General features: G+C 55.0%; 1 protein-coding gene across 3 annotated transcripts; it reads left to right on the top strand.

The window, feature by feature from the left end:
* Positions 1–11,910: 11,910 nt before the first annotated feature.
* PHETA1 (PH domain containing endocytic trafficking adaptor 1) lies at positions 11,911–19,199 on the top strand. Of its 3 annotated transcripts, none has more exons than XM_075534335.1 (4): positions 11,911–12,100; positions 14,034–14,115; positions 15,251–15,384; positions 16,947–19,199. In XM_075534335.1, exon 4 carries the CDS (start codon positions 16,971–16,973, stop codon positions 17,616–17,618), a length of 648 nt encoding a protein of 215 aa, XP_075390450.1. In that variant the 5' UTR covers positions 11,911–12,100; positions 14,034–14,115; positions 15,251–15,384; positions 16,947–16,970; the 3' UTR covers positions 17,619–19,199. The 3 variants fall into 3 exon arrangements, with proteins under 3 accessions (XP_075390450.1, XP_075390451.1, XP_075390449.1); XM_075534336.1 differs by having other exon boundaries at positions 15,251–15,393; positions 16,963–19,199; XM_075534334.1 differs by having other exon boundaries at positions 15,251–15,393.
* Positions 19,200–23,997: the final 4,798 nt, after the last annotated feature.

Below are 23,997 nucleotides of genomic sequence, written 5' to 3'. Positions count from 1 at the left end.
AGCTCCTCATTTTTCCCCCTGCCTCCCCGCTCCCCTCCCTCATGAACCCTTGATAATTTATAAATTATTATTTTGTCATATCTTCACTGTCCGACATCTCCCTTCACCCACTTTTCTGTTGTCCGTCCCCCAGGGAGGAGGTTATATGTAGATCCTTGTAATAGGTTCCCCCTTTCTACCCCACCTTCCCTCCACCCTCCCGGTATCACCACTCTCACCACAGGTCCTAAAGGGATCATCAGGCCTGGATTCCCTGTGTTTCCAGTTCCCAAGTGTACCAGTGTACATCCTCTGGTCTAGCCAGACTTGCAAGGTAGAAATGGGATCATGATAGTGGGGGGGGGGGAAGCATTTAAGAACTAGAGGAAAGTTGTATGTTTCATCACTGCTACACTGCACCCTGACTAACTCATCTCTTCCCCGTGACCCTTCCGTAAGAGGATGTCCCATCGCCTACAGATGGGCTTTGGGTCTCCACTCCGTACATTCCCCCATTCACAATGATATGACCGAGGACCCTCTTCGTTCTCAAACCTCACTGCCATCGAATGGGCTCCCCACTCATGTGACTCTCTAGGACAGAGTGGAACAGCGCCACTGAGTTTCCAGGGCTATAAGTCGGTACAGAAGCAGACAGCCTCACCTTTCCCGCAGGGAGTGGCTGGTGGTTTGAACCACCAACCTTTGTGTTAGTTGCCTAGTGTTTCACCACACCACCACCAGGGTGCCTACCCTATATTTCACCAAGCGCTATGTGCACTGTGGGTGAGCACTGCACTGCTCTGCTCTTCAGGTTCAAACCTGCCAGCTGCTCCGGAGGAGAAAGATGAAGCTGTCTGCATCCATGAAGATTGACAGTCTTAGCAGGGACTCTTGGTAGGGCTGCTGGGGGCAGAACCGACTCAATGGTAGTGAGCTTGGGGTTTTTTTCTACATGAAAAGTTTTTGGGGGAGGGAGGGGGAAAAAAAAGAGGACCTGATGCAAAGGGCTTAAGTGGAGAGCAAATGCTTTGAGAATGATTGGGGCAGGGAATGTGCTTTATACAATTGATGTATGTATATGTATGGATTGTGATAAGAGTTGTATGAGCCCCTAATAAAGTGTAAAAAGAGAAAAGGAAAAAAAAGAAAGAAAATGATTAGGGCAAAGAATGTACAGATGTGCTTTATACAATTGATGTATGTATATGTATGGATTGTGATTAAGAGTTGTATGAGCCCCTAATAAAAAGTGTTTGGGATCGGGGGGCAGGGATTGGAGAACATGCCCTTTCTATATTCCTCCAGTCTGCTCTTGACCCCAAATTAAGGTGACCACAAGTCCCAATTTTTAACAACTTTTCCCGCCTTTTAAAAAAGTCCCGATTTTTGGAAAGAATGCACGACAAGCTAGGGTATACGGTTTTCGGCTGCCATGTGGCTATTTCGCCAGGATATGAGTTTTACCAATGGTGTCCCACTGGTTTGCCGCTAAAATCTGGTCACCCCAAGATGGGCTGTTGGAAGCCAAGAAGTTCCTCCCCGAAACCCTGGGGTCCACCCCTCACCTGAGTGCGGCACAATGGCTGGCATCAGGTGACTGCAGTGGGCTCAGGTGAGTGGAGGAGCTTGACTGGCCCTCTGGAGAGTGGTCAACCCACACTGGGTCAGGGCAAAGGGAGGAAGTCTGTGCTGCTTCACTGATTCCTGAGGCTTCAGGGACAAAGTCCACCAACTGGGTGAGGGGCAGCCACAGCCAGCCAGCCCCTCAGGGCAGGGCAATAGTCCAACTGCAGGAGAGGGCAGGGCGAGGCTGCCTCCAAGGCTCCTTCCTTGAATCCTCCCACTCCTGGTGGCTCCTGCCACTCCTCAGCCCTCCTCCCTGGTAGCCTGTGTCTGTCTGCGCCTCTTCTAAGGGACTGGTCGATAAGGGCCCCGCCCTGCTCCAGTATGACCTCAGCTCACCTGATAATAGTTTCAGAGACCCTATTTCTAAACAAGGTCATGTGCATAGACCCAGGATAGGACTTCAGCACATTTCTGGGGGGACACAATTGACATCCATGACTGGAGCAGAGGGCACCGGGGGACCTGCTGCCCCTCCCCTCCCCCATCCCCAGGTCCCTGAAGGGCTTCTGGGCCGGCAGCACTTTGAACTATAGGATGGAAGCTCTTCCGAGAATCTAGGCTCCAGTGCCCCAGGCCGGACTGGAGCTCCTTCCAACCCACAGGAGCCGTCCTTCGGGAGACTGGACAGAAGGCAACCTCATGTGTGTCAACTGTGCCGTGGAGCTTTTCGGGGATAGATCACCACGCCTTTCTTCCGAGGTGCCTCTGGTTGCGGGGTGGGGTGACGGCAACACTCACCCTTTCGGTTAGCCACCCAGTCCCCTAACAGCACGCTTTACTGAGCAGGACTCTGGGGCCAGATGTCCGGTGTGCGTCCTTGAAGAAGTCACAGCTCTCTGAGGCAGCACGGGGTCAGGGAGAGGAGAGTCAGGTGCTGATGCTGGGAGCTGAGGGTGGAGGGATGTGCAGAGTAGCTGAGCCCTGTCCTGTCCTCCAGCTGGGCTTCCTGCTGCTGATCTGGGTGTGGAGTGTCACCGGGGCTGGGGCTAGCTGATGTCCTCGGATTCTGTGGTGATCAGGTGCTACTGAGTCAATTCTGACTCAGTGGAGTCAGGTGAGACCACGTAGAAACTGTCCCATAGTGCTTCTGGGGCTGTGTTCTTGATGGTGGCAGATCTCCAGGGGAGCTGGGGAGTACATTAACCCTGCCACCAACAGGGCTCCTTCTGGTGAGGGTTGCAGAGAAAACCCCAAGCTCGCTGCCATGAGGCCATACTGATGCATGGGGACCATGCAGGACAGAGTAGAACTGCCTCTGTGGGGTTCTCAGGCTGTCTTATCTTTGTGAGGGCCAACAGCCTCATCTTTCTCCCTCAGGGTGGCTTGTAGGATTGAACTGCTGTTATTGTGCTTAGAAGTCCAATGCCTAACCCACTACACCACAGCACTTGATTTCCCAAGTTTAAAAAAAACAAAACAAAAAACATGTCCCCTGGGATTGCTTCGTGTTTGAGCAGGTCACACCCCAAGCTGACCAGGCTTCAGGCCAGCCTGGAGCAGGCCAGCTAGATAAGGCCTCACACTCCTGGTTTTGCACTGGGAGATTGGAGTGTCTAGGGCCATCTGGCCTGAGAATGAACTCACTTGGAGGAAAACTGAGAGATGGAGACAGCCCTGCTGAAAATGCCCTGGCACCTAGATCCAGCCATGCCTGAAAGCAGTCCTCCTGGACTCCGCCGCCAGGTGAGCCGGTCCTTTCCTTCTCCGACGGAATCCTGTTTGTGTGTGGCTTTTGGCCACTTGCTAACAGACAAACTCCTGCCACGTGCCCCATGACTCTACCAATGGTCATTCCATTCCTGGGAGCCGTTGCCCAGGGCCTGGGGCTTGCCGGACCCCTGGTGCGGAGCCACTGCAGGCTGGTGAGCTTTACAGAGCAGTGTCCATCCTCGAGCTGGGAGGGACAGGTATGGCCAGCCTTCCCAAAGTCCACTGCCAGAAAGTGGACGATGCCCCCGGCTCATAACATCCCGGTAGAGGGTTCCCAGACTGTAAATCTTTTCAGAGCAGACAGTCTCATCCCTTCCTCTCAGAGATCAGCTGACTGACTTGATGCACCACCCAGGCTCCTTATCTATGAGCAAGTAAACCTTTAAATCAATAGAGAATGAGAATGTTGGGAGCGGCGGCTGCATTGATAAGGAACCTGAGAATGCTTCTAAACAGGGGCTCCAGCTCCAGCAGTCATGGGGACAGCCCCGGAAGGACGGACAGGACAGTGTCTCCTCCTGCTGTGTGCAGGGTCTCTGTGGGACGGAGCCCACTGGATGGCACCCAGCAAGACGCGGTTCAGAGAGGCCAAGTTCCTAGCACAGGGTCACACAGCTACGCAGATTCCAAAGTCGAGCTGGAACCAACCTTTTCATTTCTGTTTATTGGCGCCATTTCGAAACCTTTCACTTCTTAAAAATACTGAAACATTTTAAAGATAAAAGTTTTCCCTTGAGGTTTCGGGTTCCCATTTCATTCGCTTAACCCCAAATCACCACCTTTCCTAGGTAATCATTTATCTGTTTTTCAATTTTTCTCTACAATTTTAAAATGTTGCCTGGACTGCCGATCCAAACTTCTGAGCAAAAGGAAGCAGCGGTGGGGCTTGGTTGAGCACTTTTGGGGGCCGGTGCTGTTCTGGGGGTCCGATATGATTACCCAGTCGGGCTCCAGACCTCTGGGTTCAAGTTCCCTGTGTGGCTTTAAGTAAGCCAGCGCACCTCTCCGTTTTATCTGTTAAATGCCGCCTGGCTTCAGGTCCATCCCAATTCATATTGGTCGGATGCAGGGTTTCCAAGACACTAAACCTTCTGGGGAGCAGGCAGCCTCGTCTTTTTTCCTAGGAGTGGCTGGTGGGTTTGAACAGGCAACTTTGCAGGTAACAGCCCAATGCTTAGTCAATAGCAACACCAGAAGACCAGATAGCATTCTTGAAATAACCCCTCATGAGGAGCAGAGTATCGATTCCCTGTTTGACAGAAAGGCACTGAGAGGCGGAATGACTTGCTTAGGGGCACACAGCTTTACAAGTGGCTGAGCCAGGCTTGGGATTCCCTTGTGCACATGAAGCCCATTCCTTTCCAGCCCCAAGTGGGGTACCTTGTTCCTGTCTGGGGGTGGGGTGGGGTGAGGGTGGGGCTGGCTTCCTGGCAGAGGGGACAGCAGACACCCCTCTTGGCCCTGCCTTTCTGCAATCCTAGATGTGGCTCAGGGACCCTTCCCACCAGACCCCCGCTTCCTTTCAGTCCCCAAACACGTGCCATCCGATGTCCACGCTGAGGGCAGACCTTGGTGGCACACTAGTTAAACACTCCTGCTAACCCGAAGGTTGGCAGGTGTTGGAGAGCCACTGGGCTGTTTTTCAGGTGAAAGACGTGGCAGTTGCTTCCATAAAGACTGCTGGTGGCAAATGTCCATAGGTATAGGTAAGAGATCAAACTCACAACGTATGGAACCCAGGAACAGGAATGGGAACAGAGATACCAAAGGGGTAGGGGGAAAGGGAGGGAGGCACCAATTGCAATGAATGGCACATAACCACACACCCCCAACCAGGGTGAAGAACAATAGAAACCAGATGGGAAGGGACACAGTGGTTGGTGTGAGATTTGAAAATAATTAACAATCAGGGGGCCACGAGGGTTGGGGGTGGGGAGCAGGAAATAAAGAGCTGATCCTAAGGGCTCAATGGAAGGTAAATGTCTAGAAAAGAACGATGGGATATGTTGGATACAATTGATGTATGTTTTGTAACAAGTTGTAAGAGCCCCCAATAAAATGATTAAAAAATGAAAAAGATTGTCGGTGGCCACTTCAAGGATTCTGACTCACCCAGCCTCTGGAGTCCTGGTGGGCTCTGATATAGTTAAAGTTTATTGTGCCAACCTGGCCGATAAACACCTCTGGGGTTAATTGAAGGGCAGAGAGATAAATGGTTTGGTGAGCTTCACCTTTCTAGTTCTTAGGTCCCTTGCTTTGTGATGGTCAGACCAAGATGCAGCTGCCTTAGCCAGTTCCCTGCTTCAGCTGGCAAGGCTCACTTCCTGCAAGATATCCCCAAGGAGAAGCTGTATGGACCTACCCTTATGCAGCCTTGGGTGCTAGAGCAGCCGTGTGGAGACCCCTGCCAGCGCTGAGATGCTTACACACTCACTGACTTGGCTTTCCTCCTGCAGTCGGTGTCATATTGTGTGTTTTGTGAGATGGAGGAGGACTTTGTGGATTGGTGTCGGCCATATGGGTTAATGTTGGGCTTGTGGACTTGGGCAGCACTGGGCTGGGATGTTTTCTTGATGCACATTTAACCTTTATATAAAACTCTCTTATACATGAGTTTTTAAAAAGTTATTTCTCTAAAGTACCCAGACTAACACAGGCCCTCAGCTCTGCCTCAACAGGGGGCTGATGGAAGACAGTCCTGAGTCTGGGACAAACGAGGCCCTGTTCCTTTCAGGGAAGGGTTTTCATTGCGGGATCTGCTAGGCCCTTATCGGGAGAGGTAGGAGCCCTGATGGGGCAGTGGTTATACATTGGGCTGCGATACAAAAGTTCGGCAGTTCAAAACTGCCAGCCGCTCCTCGGAGAAAGGCAGGGTTTTCTACTCCCGGTAACAGTTAGTCTCGGACACTCCCAGGGGTCCATTCCACCCTGACCTATTGGGTCACCAGGAGTGACTTAATAAGGATGGTGAGCTTGGGGGTTTTGTCAAGAGATACTGAACGGGAGAGTTTTGAGGGGCCCAGCGTTTAGCAGAAGGGAAGGGAAGCAGGGTTTCCCAGTGCTTAGCGGCATGGGCTTTGGTGGTCAGCGGGCCAGGTTTCATACTCCTCACCCTTCCTGAGCTTTGGGGCCTCTCCCTTGCAGGTGTCCGTGGGGAGGATGCTGTGGACGCTGCCAGTACATCTTCAGGGCCAGGGAACAGAGTGCCTCAGGGGGCAGTATTTGGGGGTCTTGGAGGTGCAATAGGGGCAGGGGACAGTGCCACTTTTCAAGCAGGACTCTGGAGCCTCCTTTTGCGGCTCTGGGACAAGCTGGCAGTACCTTCAGAAAAAAGTGCTCACACCTAGGCCCTCAGGCTCAGGTGCATATGGGACCCTGATTAACCCCCTGAAGTGGGGGGACCACTGACTCTCCCCACTGCCAGCCCACTCCCTGCTGGGTCCCTCCCCGGAGGATGGCTAGGGGCTGGCCTGTCTGTGGCAGAAGGCAATTTCAGTTCCGTTTTGGGGGTGGTTGGTCCAGCCCTTTCCTGGGGTAGGGCAGCTGTGGGGGAAGGAAATGGCCTTGGCCCAGACCTGCCCACCGGCCTCCCATGAGCTGGCCCCACAGCTGGGCCCTTGAGACAGCAAAGTGTGTGTGTGTGTGGGTGGGTGGTAGAAAGATCTGGAAGCAAAGGGCTGGGTCTGTGGGCACTGCCTGGTGGTGCACAGATCTGGCTGAGGCATGGCAGGTGTGGCTGCTGTTCTGGGCACTACCTGAAGGGGGTGCCACTGAACAGCTTCCAGCAAGTGAATATGGTTGCTTCCTGTTGGGGAGCCTGCAGGGGTCAAAGCCGCGGGGAGATGGCGCTATGGGGTGCTGAGAGGGAAGAACCTGCGCCAGTCCTCTGGAGTGATTTTTGCTCATTAAATGCTCCTTGAAAGAAGGAATGATAAACAAAAAAACAAGCTTGCAGCCATTGAGTCGATTCTGACTCATGGAGACCCTCTCTAGGGAGTTGCCCCTGTGGGGTTCCGAGACTGTAACTCTTTATGGGAGTAGAAAGCCCTATATTTCTCCCATGGAGCAGCTGGTGGTTTCTCCCATGGAGCAGCTGGTGGATAGCAACCCCCCGTGTAACCATGAGACCACCAGAGTGAATGATAGGGGAATGCACAGGCACCTGCCTTGGTGGGATCGGAAGAAGACTGAGATGACTTAAAGGATGAGTAAGGGGCACAGATGAGGGGTGCGGGGTGGGAAAATCCACCCCAAAAGGAAGACCAAAGGTCCGGAATTCTGGGAACAGAGGGAGCCAGGTGGATGCAGCTGAGCAGGATAAGCAGGGCCTGGTGGCTCATGGGCAGAGGTAATAGGGAGCTATGGAAAGGTGTTGAGCAAGAGAGGGACACAGTTTGGTTCCTGCTCTAAGAGCATCCCTGGGTGCAAGTCTGGATAGGGCAAGAGGTTGTTCACTGGTGCATATGGGAGCTGGAGGCACAGGGAATCCAGGGTGGACGATACCTTCAGGACCAGGGGTGTGAGGGGTGATACTGGGAGGGTAGAGTGTGAGTGGGGTGGAAAGGGGGAACCGATTACAAGGATCTACATGTGACCTCCTCCCTGGGGGACGGACAACAGAAAAGGGGGTGAAGGGAGACGCCGGATAGGGCAAGATATGACAAAATAATAATTCATAAATTATCAAGGGCTCCAGAGGGAGGGGGGAGCAGGGAGGGAGAGGAAAAAAGAGGACCTGATGCAAAGAGCTTAAGTGGAGAGCAAATGCTTTGAAAATGATTAGGACAAAGAATGTACGGATGTGCTTTATACAATTGATGTATGTATATGTATGGATTGTGGTAAGAGTTGTATGAGTCCCTAATAAAATGTTTAAAAAAAAAAAAAGGCTGAAGTGAAGGCTCAGCCTGGGGGAAAAAAAAAGAGCATCCCCAGGTGCTCAGAGGAGAAGGGACTCGGGTGCAAGGCTCAGAGCATCAGCAGGAAGACCCCAGGGGCTGCTGCTGCTGCTGCAGATCTGGCTTGGGGGTGGGGTGGCCAGTGGTAGAGATGGAGAAGTTGGGGTTCCTGACCTGGTTAGGAGGTAAAGTCAGCAGGCTTTGTATAGGCAGCTGTGACCCAGTTCTGGTCCCTAAATTCCTCTTCTCGTCCTGACTCACCATACCTTCTCCAGCCCCCTCTGGTCCCAACGCCAAAGACACTTGGCTCCTCCCTACCCTCCGACACTCCAAAGGCCAAAAGGTGGGGACCGGCCAATGTCCCTCAGTGGATGATTGGAGAAACACCCCATGGCACTGCACACAGCAGAATATTGCACAGCCATGAAAAGAACAAGGCACACATTCAGGCTACCATGAAGACACGGCTCAATAGCACGTTGCGTGAAAGCAGCCAGACCCTAAAGCCTGCACACGGAGTCACTGCATTAACAGGCAATGTCGGGAGTGGGAAACCAATCGGCAGAACAGGGGTTCCCGGTCTTGGACCGGCGTTACCCCCAAACAGCATGCTCCTTAGAAACGAGGACAGCAAGGCTTCATCTCACTTGCTTTGGGCAGGTCATCAGGAAGGACCCACTCACTGAGAAAGGGCAGCATGCTTGGAAAGCAAAAAGGAAGGAACCTTCAGTGAGATGAACCGGCCTGATAGGCACACAGTGGCTTCTAACATCTGCGGCTGACAGTGAAGATGAGACCCCGGGCGTCCGGCGCTTCTGCCTGGTAGACGCGAGGGTGCCGGGAGTCAGTCTGACTCGATGGCAGCTAAAAGCCCAAACAGCAGTGCAACGGCTCAGCGGTACAGATGCTCCTTCTGGGACAAGGACAGGACTTTTGGAACTACATAGAGGTGACGGCTGGTCCCCCAAAGGGGACTCCTAACCTGCCTCCTCACTGGAACCCAGCACTCCCAGTTCCCCTTGGCCACCTCAGTTTAAGCCCCTGCCCTTGGCCCTAGTGGCACAGCAGGAGGTAGCAAACTCAGTTCCTCTCAGGGGTCACACAGGAATGTTGCTGGGAGTATGTGTCCCACCCAGGGCTGTGGCCTGTGGGTGCAGGGTGGCCTGGCCCATGGTAGGACTGAGTGAGAGGCTGTTGGATTAGTAGGTAAACCTGGTCTGCCCTGGCTCTCCCCGTCCCCCAAGCCCTGCCCCACAATCCCAAAGTGGGTGGTGATGTGATTCAGAGGGTGGTGGAAGGGGGAGGGCACCTACTGTGTGCCATGGGACTTGATATCTGAGCCCTGACCAGGGGGGCAGGGGGTGGGGGAGAATGGAGACCCACTGGCTGCTAATGGAAAGGTCTGGGGTCTGAATCCACTAGCACCTCTGAGCGAGAAAAGGTTGACTCCCTTCAAGATTACAGCCTAGGAAACAGCATGGGAGCACCGAGAGCTATCCAGTTCTACCCTGTCCTATAGGATCACTGAGACTCGGAATACTGGAAGCGTTGAGAAGATGGAAGGAACACACAGAGCCACTGGGCCGCAGAGAACGAGCCGACAGGCCACCATCTCAGGAGGTAGCACACGAGCAAGAACCAGTGGTGAAGAAGGAAAAAAGTTCAAACTGCGCTCCGTGGATTGGCCCAAAACAGGCCCTGGAATTGATGGGAAACCCACTGGAATGTTTCGGAAAACTGAAACGCACAGGAGGCACTCACTCGTCTATGGCCTGGAAATTTGGAAGACAGCTATCTAACCCACTGACTGAAAAAGATCCAGGTTTGTGCCCATGCCAAAGAAAAGCAACCAATGCTCAAACAACAGAATGGTATCATTGATATTTCACACAAGTAAAATTTCGCTAAAGATCATCCAGCAACGGTTGCAGCAGCACAGTGACAGAGAGCTCCCAGAAGTTCAGGCCAGATTCAGGTGAGGACAGGGTACATGGGACGTCATTGCTGATGTCAGATGGATCCTGGCTCAAAGCAGAGAACACCAGACTGATATCTGCTTATGTTTCATTGACTGCACACAGGCAGTCCACTGTGTGGTCCATAATAAACTGCGGATAACCTTGAGAGCGGGAATTCCAGAGCACTTCATTGTGCTCATTCGGAATTGTACATGGATCCAGAAGCAGTTGTGGGAACAGGGTAAGGGAACCCCGCATAGTTTAAGATGAGGAGACGTATGCGTCGGGGTTGTATACTCTCACTATACTTGTTCAGTCTATATGCTGCGCAAATCAGAGAAGCTGGACCCTATGAAGAAGAGTGTGGCACCAGGGTTGGAGGAAGTTTTATTAACAACCTGTGATATGCAGATGATGTAACCTTGCTTGCTGAAAACGAGGACGACTTGAAGCACTTGCTGATGAAGGTCAAGGAGTGTAACCCTTCAGTATCCATTCCAACTCAGCGCCAGGAAGACCCAAATCCTCACAACTGGATCCAAAGGTAAGGCCATAAGAAATGGAGAAAAGGTTGACGTTGTTAAGGATTTTGTCTTGCTTGTGCCCACAAGCAGTGCTCCTGGAAGCAGCAGTCAGCAGATCAACAGAAGCACTGCATTAGGCAAGTCTGCTGCACAGGACCCTGAGAGGAACGGAGCGCAAACGTGTGACTTTAAGGACTAAAGCCATGGAATTCTCCATTGCATCATGAGCGTGTGAAAGTTGGGACAGCGAATGAGGAAGCCCAAAGAGGCACAGATGCATTTGAACTGTGGTGCTGGAGAAGAAATATTCAGAGTATTGATCTGTATTGGGAGAAGTAAGGCCCGAGTGCTCCTTAGAGGCAAGGATGGCAAGACTTAGTCAGACCTACTTTGACATACTGTCAGGGGAGACCAGTGGCCGGAGAAGGAACGTCATGTTTGGTGAAGGGGAGGGGTGGCAAGAAAGAGGAAGGGCCTCCATGGATGGGCGCAGGCACAGGAACACTTGTGAGGATGGGGCAGCCCGTCGGTGTTTCACCCAACAGCAACATGCCGTGGGATGGCTGGTCAGACTGCACGCACCATTGTCCCTAAGGTTCATTCACACTGGTTTAGGGACGGGGGAACTCAACCGGAGTCTCCCAAACTACAAAAGACAAGCTTTTCATCTGGCCTGCCCGGTAGGCTGACCAAGACAGCCTTGGATGGGCTTTGTCGGGATGCTCCAAATTTGTTTTTTACAAATTCCTATTTCAGGCGCAGGTATTTTTGTAATTAAATTGAGTTCACTAATGCTAAATCTGGCAACTCCTCAAGGCCACCCCCTGCTAGCGAGTGCCCTGGGACTCAGAGCAACCCTGCAGCACAGGGGAGAATTGCCCCTGGGGGTGTCAGAGCCTCTAACTCTTGATGTTCGGAAGAGAAAGCCCATCTTTCTCCTGGGGAGCGGTTGGTGGCTTCGAACTCATGACCTTGCGTGGGTCGGTCTGACCTTGCTGTGGATACTTTGGGACTTTGAATCAAAGGTTCCCTGGGCAGAGCACGGGATCCTCGGAAATCGGTCTCGGTCCCTTTAAGAGCGGCTTTGGAAGCGGGCCCGAAGGAGCGAGGCGAATCCCGGGGCGTAGCGACCTTGAAGGGCCCAATCCAGGAGCAAAACAAACGCGGGGGCGGGGCCTGCACGAGCGGGCTGGGAAGGGTTAAAGGGGCCAGCCCGAGGGCCGCGGACGGTCCAGCTGCCCCGCCTGCTTCCGTCCGGGATCGCTCTCCCGCGGCTGCGCCTGCTTGGCCGCCGGGAGACAAAGCGCCGCCGCCGTCCCCGCCGCGGAGCGGGTCCTGGGCCATGGCCGTGCCGCCCCCCGGCCCACACCTGCCGCCACTGTAGGCCTGCGCAGCCAGCGAGGTAAGGCCGGGCCCGCGGCGGGACCACTGCGGGCACCTGGCCCAGGGTCGGGATCGGGCCGCCACGGGCCTGGGTCCGCGGCCACCGCCGGGAGAACCCTCTACAGGGGACCGTCCGTTTGCGATTCCACTCCAGTGGTAACGTCCCCAGGAGGGGCCCCCGCTGCCGGGGTAGACTTGTCCCCGGACCACCAAGGGACCTTGCTTATGGGGGGGGGCGGACGATCACTGACAGCAAGCCCTCGCCGGGTACCCCCCCATTCTGCAGTTGACCATCCATGCGAAAGAGCTCCAGATCTCCCACACAAAGGGCAGAGGGCAGGGGCGGCGCTGGCCAGCACGGAGGGAGACCCAGTCTGCGATGGGCACTGGGCCTGCCAGAGCCCCAGACAGCGCTCTTGGGGTCTCGGTCACTGGCTCCAGCAGTTGAGGGGGTGTGTGTGTGTGTGTGTCAGGCTGCCTATGGGTTTTCAGCATGTTTTTTTTTCAGCCTGTGCCTGCCACACCTTCCTGCTCCACCCACTGGCCCCTTAGGGAGACAGGGGTGGGATGTGGCTGGACTGAACCCAAGACAGGACATTCCTTGAGCCCTTCCCCCCTGAATGTCGTGCCTCAGTTTCCCCATAATCCCAGGCGATAGACCAGGGGGTGATGATTTGCCTTTCAGACTGCCGGGCAGGTGGGGACGATGGTTCCCACTCACAAAGACAAACCTGTCTGGCCGTTGTCATAGCCCTGCATGGGATAACCCAGTGAGCAGAGTCAACTCCGGCTCACTTGTGCTTACCATTAATCTGTAGGGGACAATGCCACATCTTTACACCACATCGAAGAGCCTGCTTCTCACCCTGGCTGGCAGGCCCCACAGCCCTCACTATGGAAGTGGAGCTGCTTTTCACACCAAGAGTGCCCGCCAGGGACACGGAACTGCCCAGTAAGCCAGGTGAGCATGGGCTCACTTGTGCTCACTTACTAATCTGTGGTGAACAGTTTCATGTGTGTCACCACATCAAAAAACCTCGGGGGGTGGAACAACTACCAAACCATTCACTACAGATTAGTAAGATTGCCAAAGAAAGCCCATGCTTACCTTGCCTGCTGGGCAGCCCGTCCCTGCCACAGCCCGTTGTTGGACAGATGAGGAGACCAAGGCTCAGGAGGGTGAAGGGGACATGGCCAAGGTCTTCTAGCATGGAGGTGGTGGAGGCAGGGACTTGGCCTTGGCAGCTGACCCCTTCCAGCTTCCTGCCTGGCTAGGGCTGTTGAATCAGCAGCAGACTGGAGCTTCTTGGGAAACAGCAGGGAGATAAGCTGGGCAGCCCTCCCTAATAGCATCTGGGCGAGGAAGAGGCTAGAACCCATGCAGGTCCCAGCAGCTTCCTGCCCTGGGGCTGGAGGAGGCACAGACCATGGGCAGAGCTGGTCCCTGTCTATGGCACTGACCTTGAGCCAAACTGCCCCATCTGGGAGATTGAGAGGGTGCTGACTGGGGGATGCTCCACTGGAAGCTCCGCCTTCTTCCAGAGCAAGGGGCGGTGGGCCCAGCGTTGTGACTTTGGGCGAGTTACGTAATCTCTCTGGGCCTCAGTTTCAATATCGATTCATTGAGGGACTCCGCTCCCCACCTCTCATGGACTGTCGAGACATTTAAGAAGGTAACTCCTTGCATGGAAAAAAAAATTTTTTTTTAATTATCAAAGGTTCATGAGGGAGGGTGGGGGAGGCGGGAAATAAGCTGATACCAAGGGCTCAAGTAGAAAATGTTTTGAGAATGATTAGGGCAACATATGTACAAATGTGCGTGACACAATGGATGGATGTATGGATTGTGATAAGAGGTGCATGAGCCTCCAATAAAATAATGTAAAAAATAAAAATAGAAGTTAAAAAAAAGAAACAAAGAGTAAGGAGGTATTGTTTGATGCATTCAACAGGTATTTGAGCAACTACTATGTGCCAGGCACTGCGATTCAAAGGCTGCCTACCCTCCTGGAGCAGGCCCACACAACCACCCAGGTAATTTGGGGCTGGGGTGATGGCTGCCCTGAGATCGGAAGATGGGAAGTGGTGGGGAGGGCCGGGGAAGGCTCTGAAGTACGGTAGGTACATCTGGGGTGTTTGAGACCTGAGGGGGGCCCATGTGGCTAGAAGGGGAGCCAAGGGGGAAAGGCTAGGAGGCTGTGGTGAGTCCTAAATTCCACACTGAGCAGAATGGGGAACCCGAGGTTGAGAGCACAGGACCTGTGGTTCTGTGGGCCCTTAGCATTCAGAGTGGCGTGCAGCAGTGAGATCGAAGCACTGATCCAGAAGGCTGTCGAGACTCACTGCTGACCCTGGAGTGGTAGACCATCAACAACCCCCTCTGCCCATTCTGGCCACGTCTCTGGCCTGTGCCAGTGCCTCTCCTCCTTGACCCTGCTCTGAGCCCCATCTCCTTCTGGCTCCTGAGCCCCGTGGGACCTCATCACCCAGTGGGTATGTCCCTGCTTCATTAGGGACTTGAGGCTCGGCTTCTTTGTGAAGCCCCTGTGGGAATGTGGGAAGTGGATTGAGCACTTTAGCCTGGATAGGACCAGCCCCTGCTTCCTGGAACTTGCAGCCTGCATGGAGGCCCATGTGGGAACAAGTCAGGGTGATTGTTCAGGCAAGCAGAGCACCCAGGGGACTGTGGGAGCCCAGAGACAGTACCTAACCAGTCTGGGAAGTCAGGGGAGGCTTCCTGGAGGAGGCTCTCAGAGGATGGAAACCACCTCAGTAAAGGCCAGAGCCCCACTTCCCCCGCAAAAAGTCCAGATCCCAAGTGAGGCTGGAGGATCTCGCAGACATCAGACCTCACCCTATGGTACTGGGGAGCCATGGGCAGGGAGGGAGCCTGTGGGGAGGCTAGGGAGGCTAGGCAGAGGCTCCTGCAGTTCTCCAGACCAGCAGTGATGGGCCCAGAATGGGGAGCCACCTGGGGACTTGATGAGTGACCAAGTGTGGGGTGAGGAGGAGGCCAAGGGCCGTTTGCTGCAGCAAGAGAGCTGGGGGGGGGGGGGGAGGAGCGACACTTCCCACTGCTGAGTGGGGCCGACAGCACACTCATACCTTCCACAGTCCTGACACGGCTGCACTGCAAGCCTGGCTTTGGTCTGGTTCGTCTGCTTCACAGATGCAGAGACCCAGGCCCAGATTGGCTAACAACTTGCCCAGCGTCACCTAGCCCAGAGGCTGCCGAGCTGAGATTTGAACCCAGAGAGGAGGGGGCAGAGACTGAAGAGGAGCAGAGGGCGGAGACGTAAAGTGGTCTGAGAGGTAGGAGGGCTTTGGGGAAGGTGGGGTGGGAGGTCCCTGTGAGCAACTGGTTGGAGGGGTTGGGGTGGGGTGGGGTGTGGGATGCATCAGTCCCACTTTGCATGAGAGGAAACTGAGGCTCAGAGTGGCCACGCAGAGACTAGACCCCGTGAGCACCCTTGCTGGACGGGGACAGGTCAGTCTCAGGACAGGTGGATGAGGTGAGGTAGTGAGGAAATAGAACCTTTGATTGGTCCCAGTTGCCCCTCCGCCCTGGGTCAGGCAGCCTGGCTCAACTGGGGCCATCTCTCAGGAGGGCCACCAGCCAGACCTCATTCCTCCTGGTCTTGAGGAAGGTACCACCCAGCTGGGGAATAACCATGCATAGAGTAGACCTACTGCATACCAAGGAGTTTTCTCACTGGGCTGCCCTGCACAGGGGGAAGTTCTAAAATGGAAACACGTGTGGGTCCTGGGAATGGCCAAGGAAGTCCCCAGAGGGACCCATGTGTCACCTCCTGAGACGTCCTACCTGGTGGGGGGTGAGGATATGAAGAAATGACCAAGTGTGTAAAGTTACAACCTCCAAGTTCTATGGGCACAGGCTGACCCATCCTATCCTGTCAGTCAGGCCCAACCCTGGGCCCTCCACCCTTAAGTGGGTGACCTCATCACTTCTCAGCCTAACTCCCACATCTCCGGCTCTCTCCCCCCTTCCTCTTGGCTTCTGGCTGCTCTGTCTGTGGGCCTTCCCACCCTGCTCCCTCGGCCTGGTCTTCTCTGCCTTTGAGGCTACCTCCTTCCCTTCCTTAAGTCTCAGTTCAGGATCACCATCTCACGGGGGCCCCTCCTGGCCACCCTGTTAAAATTACCAATGTCTTCACTCCCCCCCCCCAACACGCCCCATCTCGTTCCCTGCCCAATTTTTGCCTCGATGACACGTAAGGCTTTCTGACAGACTTGCATTTCATTTGTCAACGTGTTCCTTGTGGGTGGTCTGTCTCCCCTGTCCCTGCCACTAGTGAGTGAGACCTCCCCATGAGGGCTGGGGGCATGTGCACTGCCGTGTCCCCAAGGCCTACCTAAAGCAGCGCCTGGCACACAGTAGGTGCTTGATACATCCTCGATGGATGAATGATGTTCCTATAAACTTCTGACGTGTTTCCGGCAAACCAGAGCGAAGTGGCAGGTTAGAAAAAAATACAATAAAACAACAACAAAACGAAACCCAACTATTAAAATTAAAGGTAAAAAGAAAGGAAAAAAAAACAAGGTGCAGACTCAGTCCAGCTGGGAGCGGTTAGTGGTGATGAGGCCAGAGGGCTGGCCTGGGGATAATGGAAGCAGCAGGCTCCTGAAAGGAGGCCTGGGCTCAAGTCTCCGCCCTGCTTACTCTGGAAGGAGGCCAGGTCCCAGCCCGGGTTCGAGTCCCCACCCTGCGCCTTGGGAGCAGCGTGAGCTTGCCCCTGAGCCTGGGTTTCCTCATCTGTGTGGCCCAGCAGGGTGGCTGGGAGGTCGCCGCGCGCGGAGGCCACGTGCATCAAGGCTCGGGGGCGGTGGGGGGTGGGGGGCAGCCCCCGTTCCCCGCAGGCGCCGCCATGAAACTGAACGAGCGCAGCCTGGCCTTCTACGCCACGTGCGACGCGCCGGCCGACAACGCGGGCTTCCTGTACAAGAAGGGCGGGCGGCACGCCACCTACCACCGGCGCTGGTTCGTGCTGCGCGGCAACATGCTGTTCTACTTCGAGGAGCCCGGCAGCCGCGAGCCGGTGGGCGTCATCGTGCTGGAGGGCTGCACCGTGGAGCTGGCCGACGCCGCCGAGGAGTTCGCCTTCGCCGTGCGCTTCGCGGGCGCGCGGGCGCGCACCTACGTGCTCGCCGCCGAGAGCCAGGCCGCGCTCGAGGGCTGGGTGAAGGCGCTGTCCCGCGCCAGCTTCGACTACCTGCGCCTCGTGGTGCGCGAGCTGGAGCAGCAGCTGGCCGCCATGCGCGCGGGGGGCTGCCCGCCCGCGCCCCGCCGGCCCCGCGCGCTCCTGCCCAGGGAGAACGGCTGCGCCGTCTGGAGCGCTGAGCTGCCTGCGGGCCCGGACGCGCGCCCGGGGCCCCCGCCGCTGCCGCCCCGCCGGCGGCCCTCGGCGCCCAGGGAGCCCCTGGACCGGGCCTCCTTCGCGCAGCTGCACGAGTGGTACGGCCAGGAGGTCCAGGCGCTGCGGAGTCAGTGGCTCCGCAACCGGGCCCAGCCCTGAGAGACCGCGGGGCTGGTCCCCCCAGGGGACGATGTCAAGGCCAGCGCGGAGATGGCCCAGCAGACTGGACTCTGAGAAAAGTGCTGGATTGGGAGGGCGCGTGGCGTGGCTAAAAGGGGCCCATGGGGGTCGGATCTGAAGAGAAGCCAGGCTGGGCATGAGATCCCACGTGGCTGAGGGGCTGGCGGAGGGCCTCCAAGGGTGCCAGGCTACCTGGCCCCGATTACCCAGCAAAGGCTCATTGTTGGTGACTACCTGGCTGACCTGGAGCTTGATTAGGAGAATGGGGCTGGTCCGCCCTGACCCTGGAGGCGCCTGACCTCTTCTGGTTCCGGCCCCAACCCAGAAGTTGGCCTGGCTTCTGCAGCAGCAGCGGGCGCTGAAGGAGTGCCAAAAGAGGCCTCAGCCGTGGGCAGGCCCAGGTTTTGGTTTGTGAACGTAAAGTTGAGATGGCCTTGTGCCCAGACTCCTGGCCTGGAATGGAGCGTAGTCTGGACTTTGCCCAGATCCCTCCCCACCCCCATGTCCCCCTTGGCCTGAGTAGGTGTACCTGGCAGGCCATGCCTGTGTCCCCATGGAACCTCCCACACCTTTCCTGATGACCCCTTCAGTCACGTTCCTCTTCTGCTCAGCCTGGGGCGGGGCCTCCCAGGGAGCTGGCCCACTTCCTCCCGACCCAGCTGGGCAGTCTGGGCGGCTGTAGCCTGAGTTGGCTCCCCAGGGCTTACTGACAGGTTCATCCAGGGAGCAGCAGCTGAGGCTAATTTCACTGCCAGGAAAGGCCCAGGTGCTGACCCAGTCGTGGAAACAGGCACCAAAAGCCTATATGGCTTCTAGAACTCTCTCGCGCCTCGGTCACAGCCAGGTCAGGGCCCACAGACAGCCCCCCATCCCTTGTTTCTGATGGGGAGACTGAGGCCCAGCGGCTGACGGGTTTGACCGCTCTGCTCTCACCACAGTGCCCACTTGGCCAAGGAGATCTGGGGTTGGGGTGCCCTGGCCCTCCTGCTGAGTCATGTTTACAGTCCTCAGGGTCCCACTCCAGGACCCTCTGAGGACACCACTCTAACCTTGACTGCTCCAGAGGCAGTTTCAGGGCCTCCTTCCTGTGCTCTCTGGAGACCCTGGTGTGGAGGGCAGGGGGGCGGGGGGCACAGATGTGTCCACCATCAAAGCTTCACTTGCTCACTGCTGGTTCAGTGGGCGGGTCTGTAGTTTTAAGTTGATTTTTAAGACATTTAAGGTGTTTTTATTTCTTGTTTCACTCTTCTTGGTCCCTGCTATCCATGGGGGTGGTGGGTGCTGCCTCCAGGAGACGGGGCAGAAAGCCTGGCTCACAGACCCAGAATGGCCTCAGGAGGAATCCTGGCCTAACTTGACTTCCAGGGTCTCGGTACGTTTCTGAATCCTTCCTTCTCAGAATCCTCTGCTCTGGCCTGAGCGTGAGGCAGAGCCCCAGTCCTGGTTTACAAACTGACAGTATGTTGGCCCTGGTCTCAGCAGGGGCACAGTATGCTCGCGCCACCCTAAAGCACAGGTTGGATGGGGGTGGCTGAAGGGCTGAAATAAACAGGTTCGTCAAGAGTGGCCATTGTGTCATTTTCTCTCTACCCCCATCACAGTCTCCACTTGGTTTGCATTGCAGAACCAGGAGCAGCCCAGCAAGGGCCCAGCCCAGTGCTTTCAGAATAGCTCCCAGGGTGGGCACATTCCCGCACATTGTGCGTAGGGCAGGGCTCAGCCACACTTTACAGATGACAAAACCGAGCCTTGGAGCAGTTGAAAAATCTGCTCATGCCCCACAGCTAGGAAGTGTCAGGGCAGGGATGGGGTGGTAAAAGGAGAGAGCCTTCTGCGAGGTGTAAGTGGATATAGAGTTGGCACCTTGCCTTTTCAGGTGGGGTGGGGAGGGGTTTTCAGTCAAATGAGGACAGAAGGCCTGAGAGTCTGGGGGGACATTAGATCAGAGATGATTTGGGGTGGCTACCTTGGGGCGGTGGTGAGAATTCTGGCAGCAACTCAAATTCAGAGCGCATGAGTGAGCCTGCACTTGAGTTTTTCCTGCTTTAAGTGTCAGCGAGATAGACCCACTCAGCTGCTATGTTCCTGCCAGAGCTGACTCGGAGTTTCTTCCTTGGGCTAATGGGACTCCCAGGAGGGGCTGGCTCAGGATCATCCAGCGTGACAGGCTCTGAGCTTGGGTCACAAGCAACCCTTGTCAGCCTGGAAAAATCAAGCACGTTCAGGAAACTGTGGCTCAGACAGAGCAACCATCCGTCTCGTCTCAGGCTAGAGAACAAATGGAAAACCCTGCAAATTCCTCTCGTGAGAGCCCATTGTGCGCTGAGTAATCCCCACCACTTCTCCTGGCAGCGCCCTGGCAGCAGGTGGGGCTGGGGGAAGTACATGGCTCTCCACACAGGCTGAGACAGAGCATGGCTGGTAGCCCTCGTGAGCGACCTCAGTCCCCACAGCCCAAAGAGCGGGGGAGAGAAGGGGTGTGGGGGAGCACTGCAGATGGATGCATGGACATGCAAGCCTGACGGGCAGGAAGGCAAATGGAACGGCACTGTGCCCGTGAATCTAGAGAGAGGAGAGTCTCAGGGACACCAGGTCCAGTTGGTAGAAGAGTCCATAAAAGCAATGCTGTCCATCCAGCTTTGGTGAGTTGACGTCACTGGGCTCTTAAAAGCTTGTGAGTGACTCACTAGAGACCAGCGATTGGTTTCTCCCCATGCAGAGCAAAGAAGAAGGACAAAAGCCAAAGGTGCATGACAACCATTCGTCCAAACAACCTTAGTGGCCAGAATGACGTGGTGCCTTAGGATAGAGTCCCGGGTTGAGTGGAGAAACAGGTGGAGCCAAACTCAAAATCGGGATCCCTGGCTGAATCGAGACAGTGGGACACTTGAGATGATGGCCTTTGGACACTCTTCAAGCCCGGAACTGAACTCACCCTGTGGCTCAAATTCAGCCAAACAAGAGACTTACCTGCTGAACCTTGGCGGCTGGTAACCCTTAGCAATCAAACCCTGCGAGCACAAAGGAGCGGCATTTGGGCCGGGCCTGCCCTCAGGAATTAGGAAGAGAGCAGAAAGAAGGACACGTGGAAATGGGAAACAGCGCAGGAACGGGGAGGACGCTGGTACCTTGTGGGGTGTGTGATGGACCACGTGAAAGTGTATATAAATTACTCAGTGTGAAACCGATTTACCCTGTGAATGTTCAATCCAATCACACACAAAAAAAAGTTTTCAAAGGGAGAAAGGGCCACCTCGCAGGTGGCAGACCTCTTGGGGCTGAGATGTGCCAATCAAGGTAACTTGTCAGTGGGTGGGGGCTGTAGATGGGGCAGGGAGAGGTGGCCCATACCAAAGTGTGGTGTACCCCCCAAACTGGTTCACCTTCCTCATGCCACCACCCTTTCATGCAGTTCCTCATGTGGTGGGGAACCCCAACCAGAAAATTATTTTTGTTGCTACTTCATCACTGTCATTTGCTACTGCGATGAATCAGGCGATCCCTGTGAAAGGGTTGTTTGACCCCCCCAAAGGGGTCGAGACCCACAGGTTGAGAACGGGGTGGAGTTTAGGACACAGGGTGCAGGGTAACGAGGTAGAGAATCTTTGTCTTCACCCAGTCAGTCCTGGGGATAGCTGTCTGGGTGTAAGGCATATCCACAGAAGCCACGGGGCGTAGGGAAGTTGGGGCGAGACCCTCAGGGGTCCTGTGGAACAGAGGTGATGGGTTTGGCTGCCCAACACCCATCTACCCCTAGCAGCGAGTCAGATTCCATCAGCTGGGGCCCCCATTTGCCTTGCAGGGGCCGGCTAAACTTCAGCCAGCAAAGCAGGCTCTCCTCTCGTGTGCTCTAAAGTACGGCTGCAAGACCGTGGCCAATGAGATGGAAGACGTAGCCCCTTTGTTCTGTGAAGGGAGTGGCGAGGGACTCTGGAGCTGTGGTGGCCATCGTGGGTGGGTAGGTCCCTCAGGAAACCCTCCCACACTGAGTTCAGCACACACTTGAAAATGTCCTTGAGCTTCGGAATCAACCAACTCAGGAGCCTGCTCTGCCTCTTGTTATCTGAGGTCATAAAAGGCCCTGTTTAAAGCGTTGAGTGGACTTTTCTGTGACTTTCTAATGGGTAACCTTTGGTCCTTCTACCCAGAGAGGCTGCCCCAGGGTCATTAGCTGCAGGGCTGCTGTTGGCTCAGTGGGTGCAGGCTAGGGTGAGAGAAGGAGCCTCTGAGGGAGGAGAGGGGCTGCTGCTTCTCAGCCTCCCCTGGAAACCATCCATCTTTCCTCAAGGGAAAGCACAGTGAGTATGCAGTGGGCTGCAATCCACAGGGAAGGCCGGGCTTCCTACTCCCACAGGGAGTTTCAGTCTCAGAAACTCACAAGGAGGGCTCTGTCCTGTCCTGGAGGGTCGCAGTGGCAGTGAGTATGGGTGAAACTCCTCTGAAATATGGGCACTGAAATCCTGGTCCCTGTACCTGGGGTAAGGAGCCTGGTTACACATGGGCTGCTAGCCACCAGGTCAGCACTTTGAATCCCCCAGAGGCTCTGAAGGAGAAAGTGGAGACGTACCATCCCCATAAAGAGTTCACAGTCTCAGAAGCTCACAAGAGTAGTTCTACCCTGTCTTAGCAGGTACGCTGAGTCAGAATCGATGGCAGTGAGTCTTGATTTGAAGTACCTGTGGTTGTGATCACTTTGGGAGGGTGGGTCCTAATCACGTCTGAGTTACAATGATTACAACACACACACACACACACACACACACACACGTGGGGCGGATACCAGGGAAGCATTATCTAACTCCCACAGTGTTGAGCTAACCTTCGGACTTCTAGCCTCCCAAATGATGGGGCCATCAATGCCTGTCCTTTGAAGTCACTCCCTGTGGTATCTGAGCTACAGCACCCCTAGGGAGATGAGACCGGGAACAAAAATTGGAAGAACAGGTGCCCCTTTTGACCTGCCTCTCTCCACAGCAGCAGCTTGGCCGTTCAGGTACAGGGGGTCCTGGCAGGCACAAGTTTTGAAAGCTCTGGCTAGAGGCACCCTCTCATTGTCCAGGGACAGGACCCTTCTGTCGATGCTTCTCCCGTGTGGCGGCTGAGGAGGTTAGTCAGCCTCGCCAACATGTCCCCTCACGTCCGACCAGCCTCCTCTGCCCTGTCTCAGCCCACGTGTCCCCTCTCCAAAGGCAGCGACTTGGACTAGAGTTGGTTTCCTGACAAAAGCTGAGCCAACCAGAGTCCTGGGAATTAGGGGCTCAGTGACTCAGTGGCCATTTTGAGGTGGCTATGGTGTGAGAGAGCCAAGCAAGCAAACCTGGGAGAAAGACCGGACTGAACAGATCAAGCCGGACTCTGCAGCTCCCACCCGAAGCCTGACCGGTGGGACTTCCTGCCATTGGGTTTCACAGGATCCCTCTGGATCCCCTAATCTCTTTAAGAGATTGCGATACGTGACGGCGACAGCACCCGTGGCGTTCCAGCTCCTTTCCCAAAATGAAATGAATTCTGTCCCATTTTCTGAGATGTATGTTTGCATGGGAATCACCCGCATGTTTCATTTGAAAAATTAAAAATTTTTATATAGGTGGGCTATATAGCCCACCCCCCCAGGGGGATGGATAACAGGAATGTGGGTGAAGGGAGACAACGGACAGTGTAAGACATGAAATAATAATATATCATTCATCAAGGATTCACGAGTGTGGGAAGGTGGGGGAGGGAGAGGAAAAAGAGGAGCTGATACCAAGGGCTCAAGTAAAGAGAACATGTTTTGGAAACGTTGATGGCAACATATGTACAAGTGTGCTTAATACAACTGGATGATGGATTGTTACAAGATTTGTAAGAGCCCCCTAATAAAGTAATTAATAATAAAATAACAATAAAAAATGAAAATGACTGGATTCTGGCTCCAGGGATTCCGGGTCATTAGGTTGGGATGAAAAGGAACCAGGGTGGGTGCCGTGGTTAAGTGCTTGGCTGGTCACTGAAAGGTTGGTGTTTCAAACCCACCAGCCACTGCCTGGGAGAAAGATGTGCAGTTTGCTTCCAAAAAGATTGGCAGCCTTGGAAACCATATGGGACGGTTCTGCCCCACCACAAAGGGTCTCTCAGAGGGGGTCAACATGAAGACACTGGGATTGGTTTAGGTCAGGGGAGGACCCAGGACATGGCACTGTGAGCAGAGTAGGAAACGCACAGAGCACCCATGGGGGAGGGTCTGCTCTGTATGTCGTTGTGAGTCGGAATCCACCCAATGGCAATGAGGCTGGTTTTGGAGTTTGGCCTACAGAAGGCTTATTTCATTCTCATGGGTTTGGTAGTATGATAGCTAGGAGCCAAGACAGCCACCAGT

Source organism: Tenrec ecaudatus, chromosome 16 (genome assembly GCF_050624435.1).
Source record: "Tenrec ecaudatus isolate mTenEca1 chromosome 16, mTenEca1.hap1, whole genome shotgun sequence".
Classification (NCBI taxonomy): domain Eukaryota; kingdom Metazoa; phylum Chordata; class Mammalia; order Afrosoricida; family Tenrecidae; genus Tenrec; species Tenrec ecaudatus.
Note: the sequence above shows the minus strand (reverse complement) of the source record. Positions and strands in the feature narration are given on the sequence as shown.

Bases quoted from the DNA above. Each gene is read 5' to 3' on its own strand.
- PHETA1 (XM_075534335.1), top strand. From the start codon at position 16,971: ATGAAACTGAACGAGCGCAGCCTGGCCTTCTACGCCACGTGCGACGCG.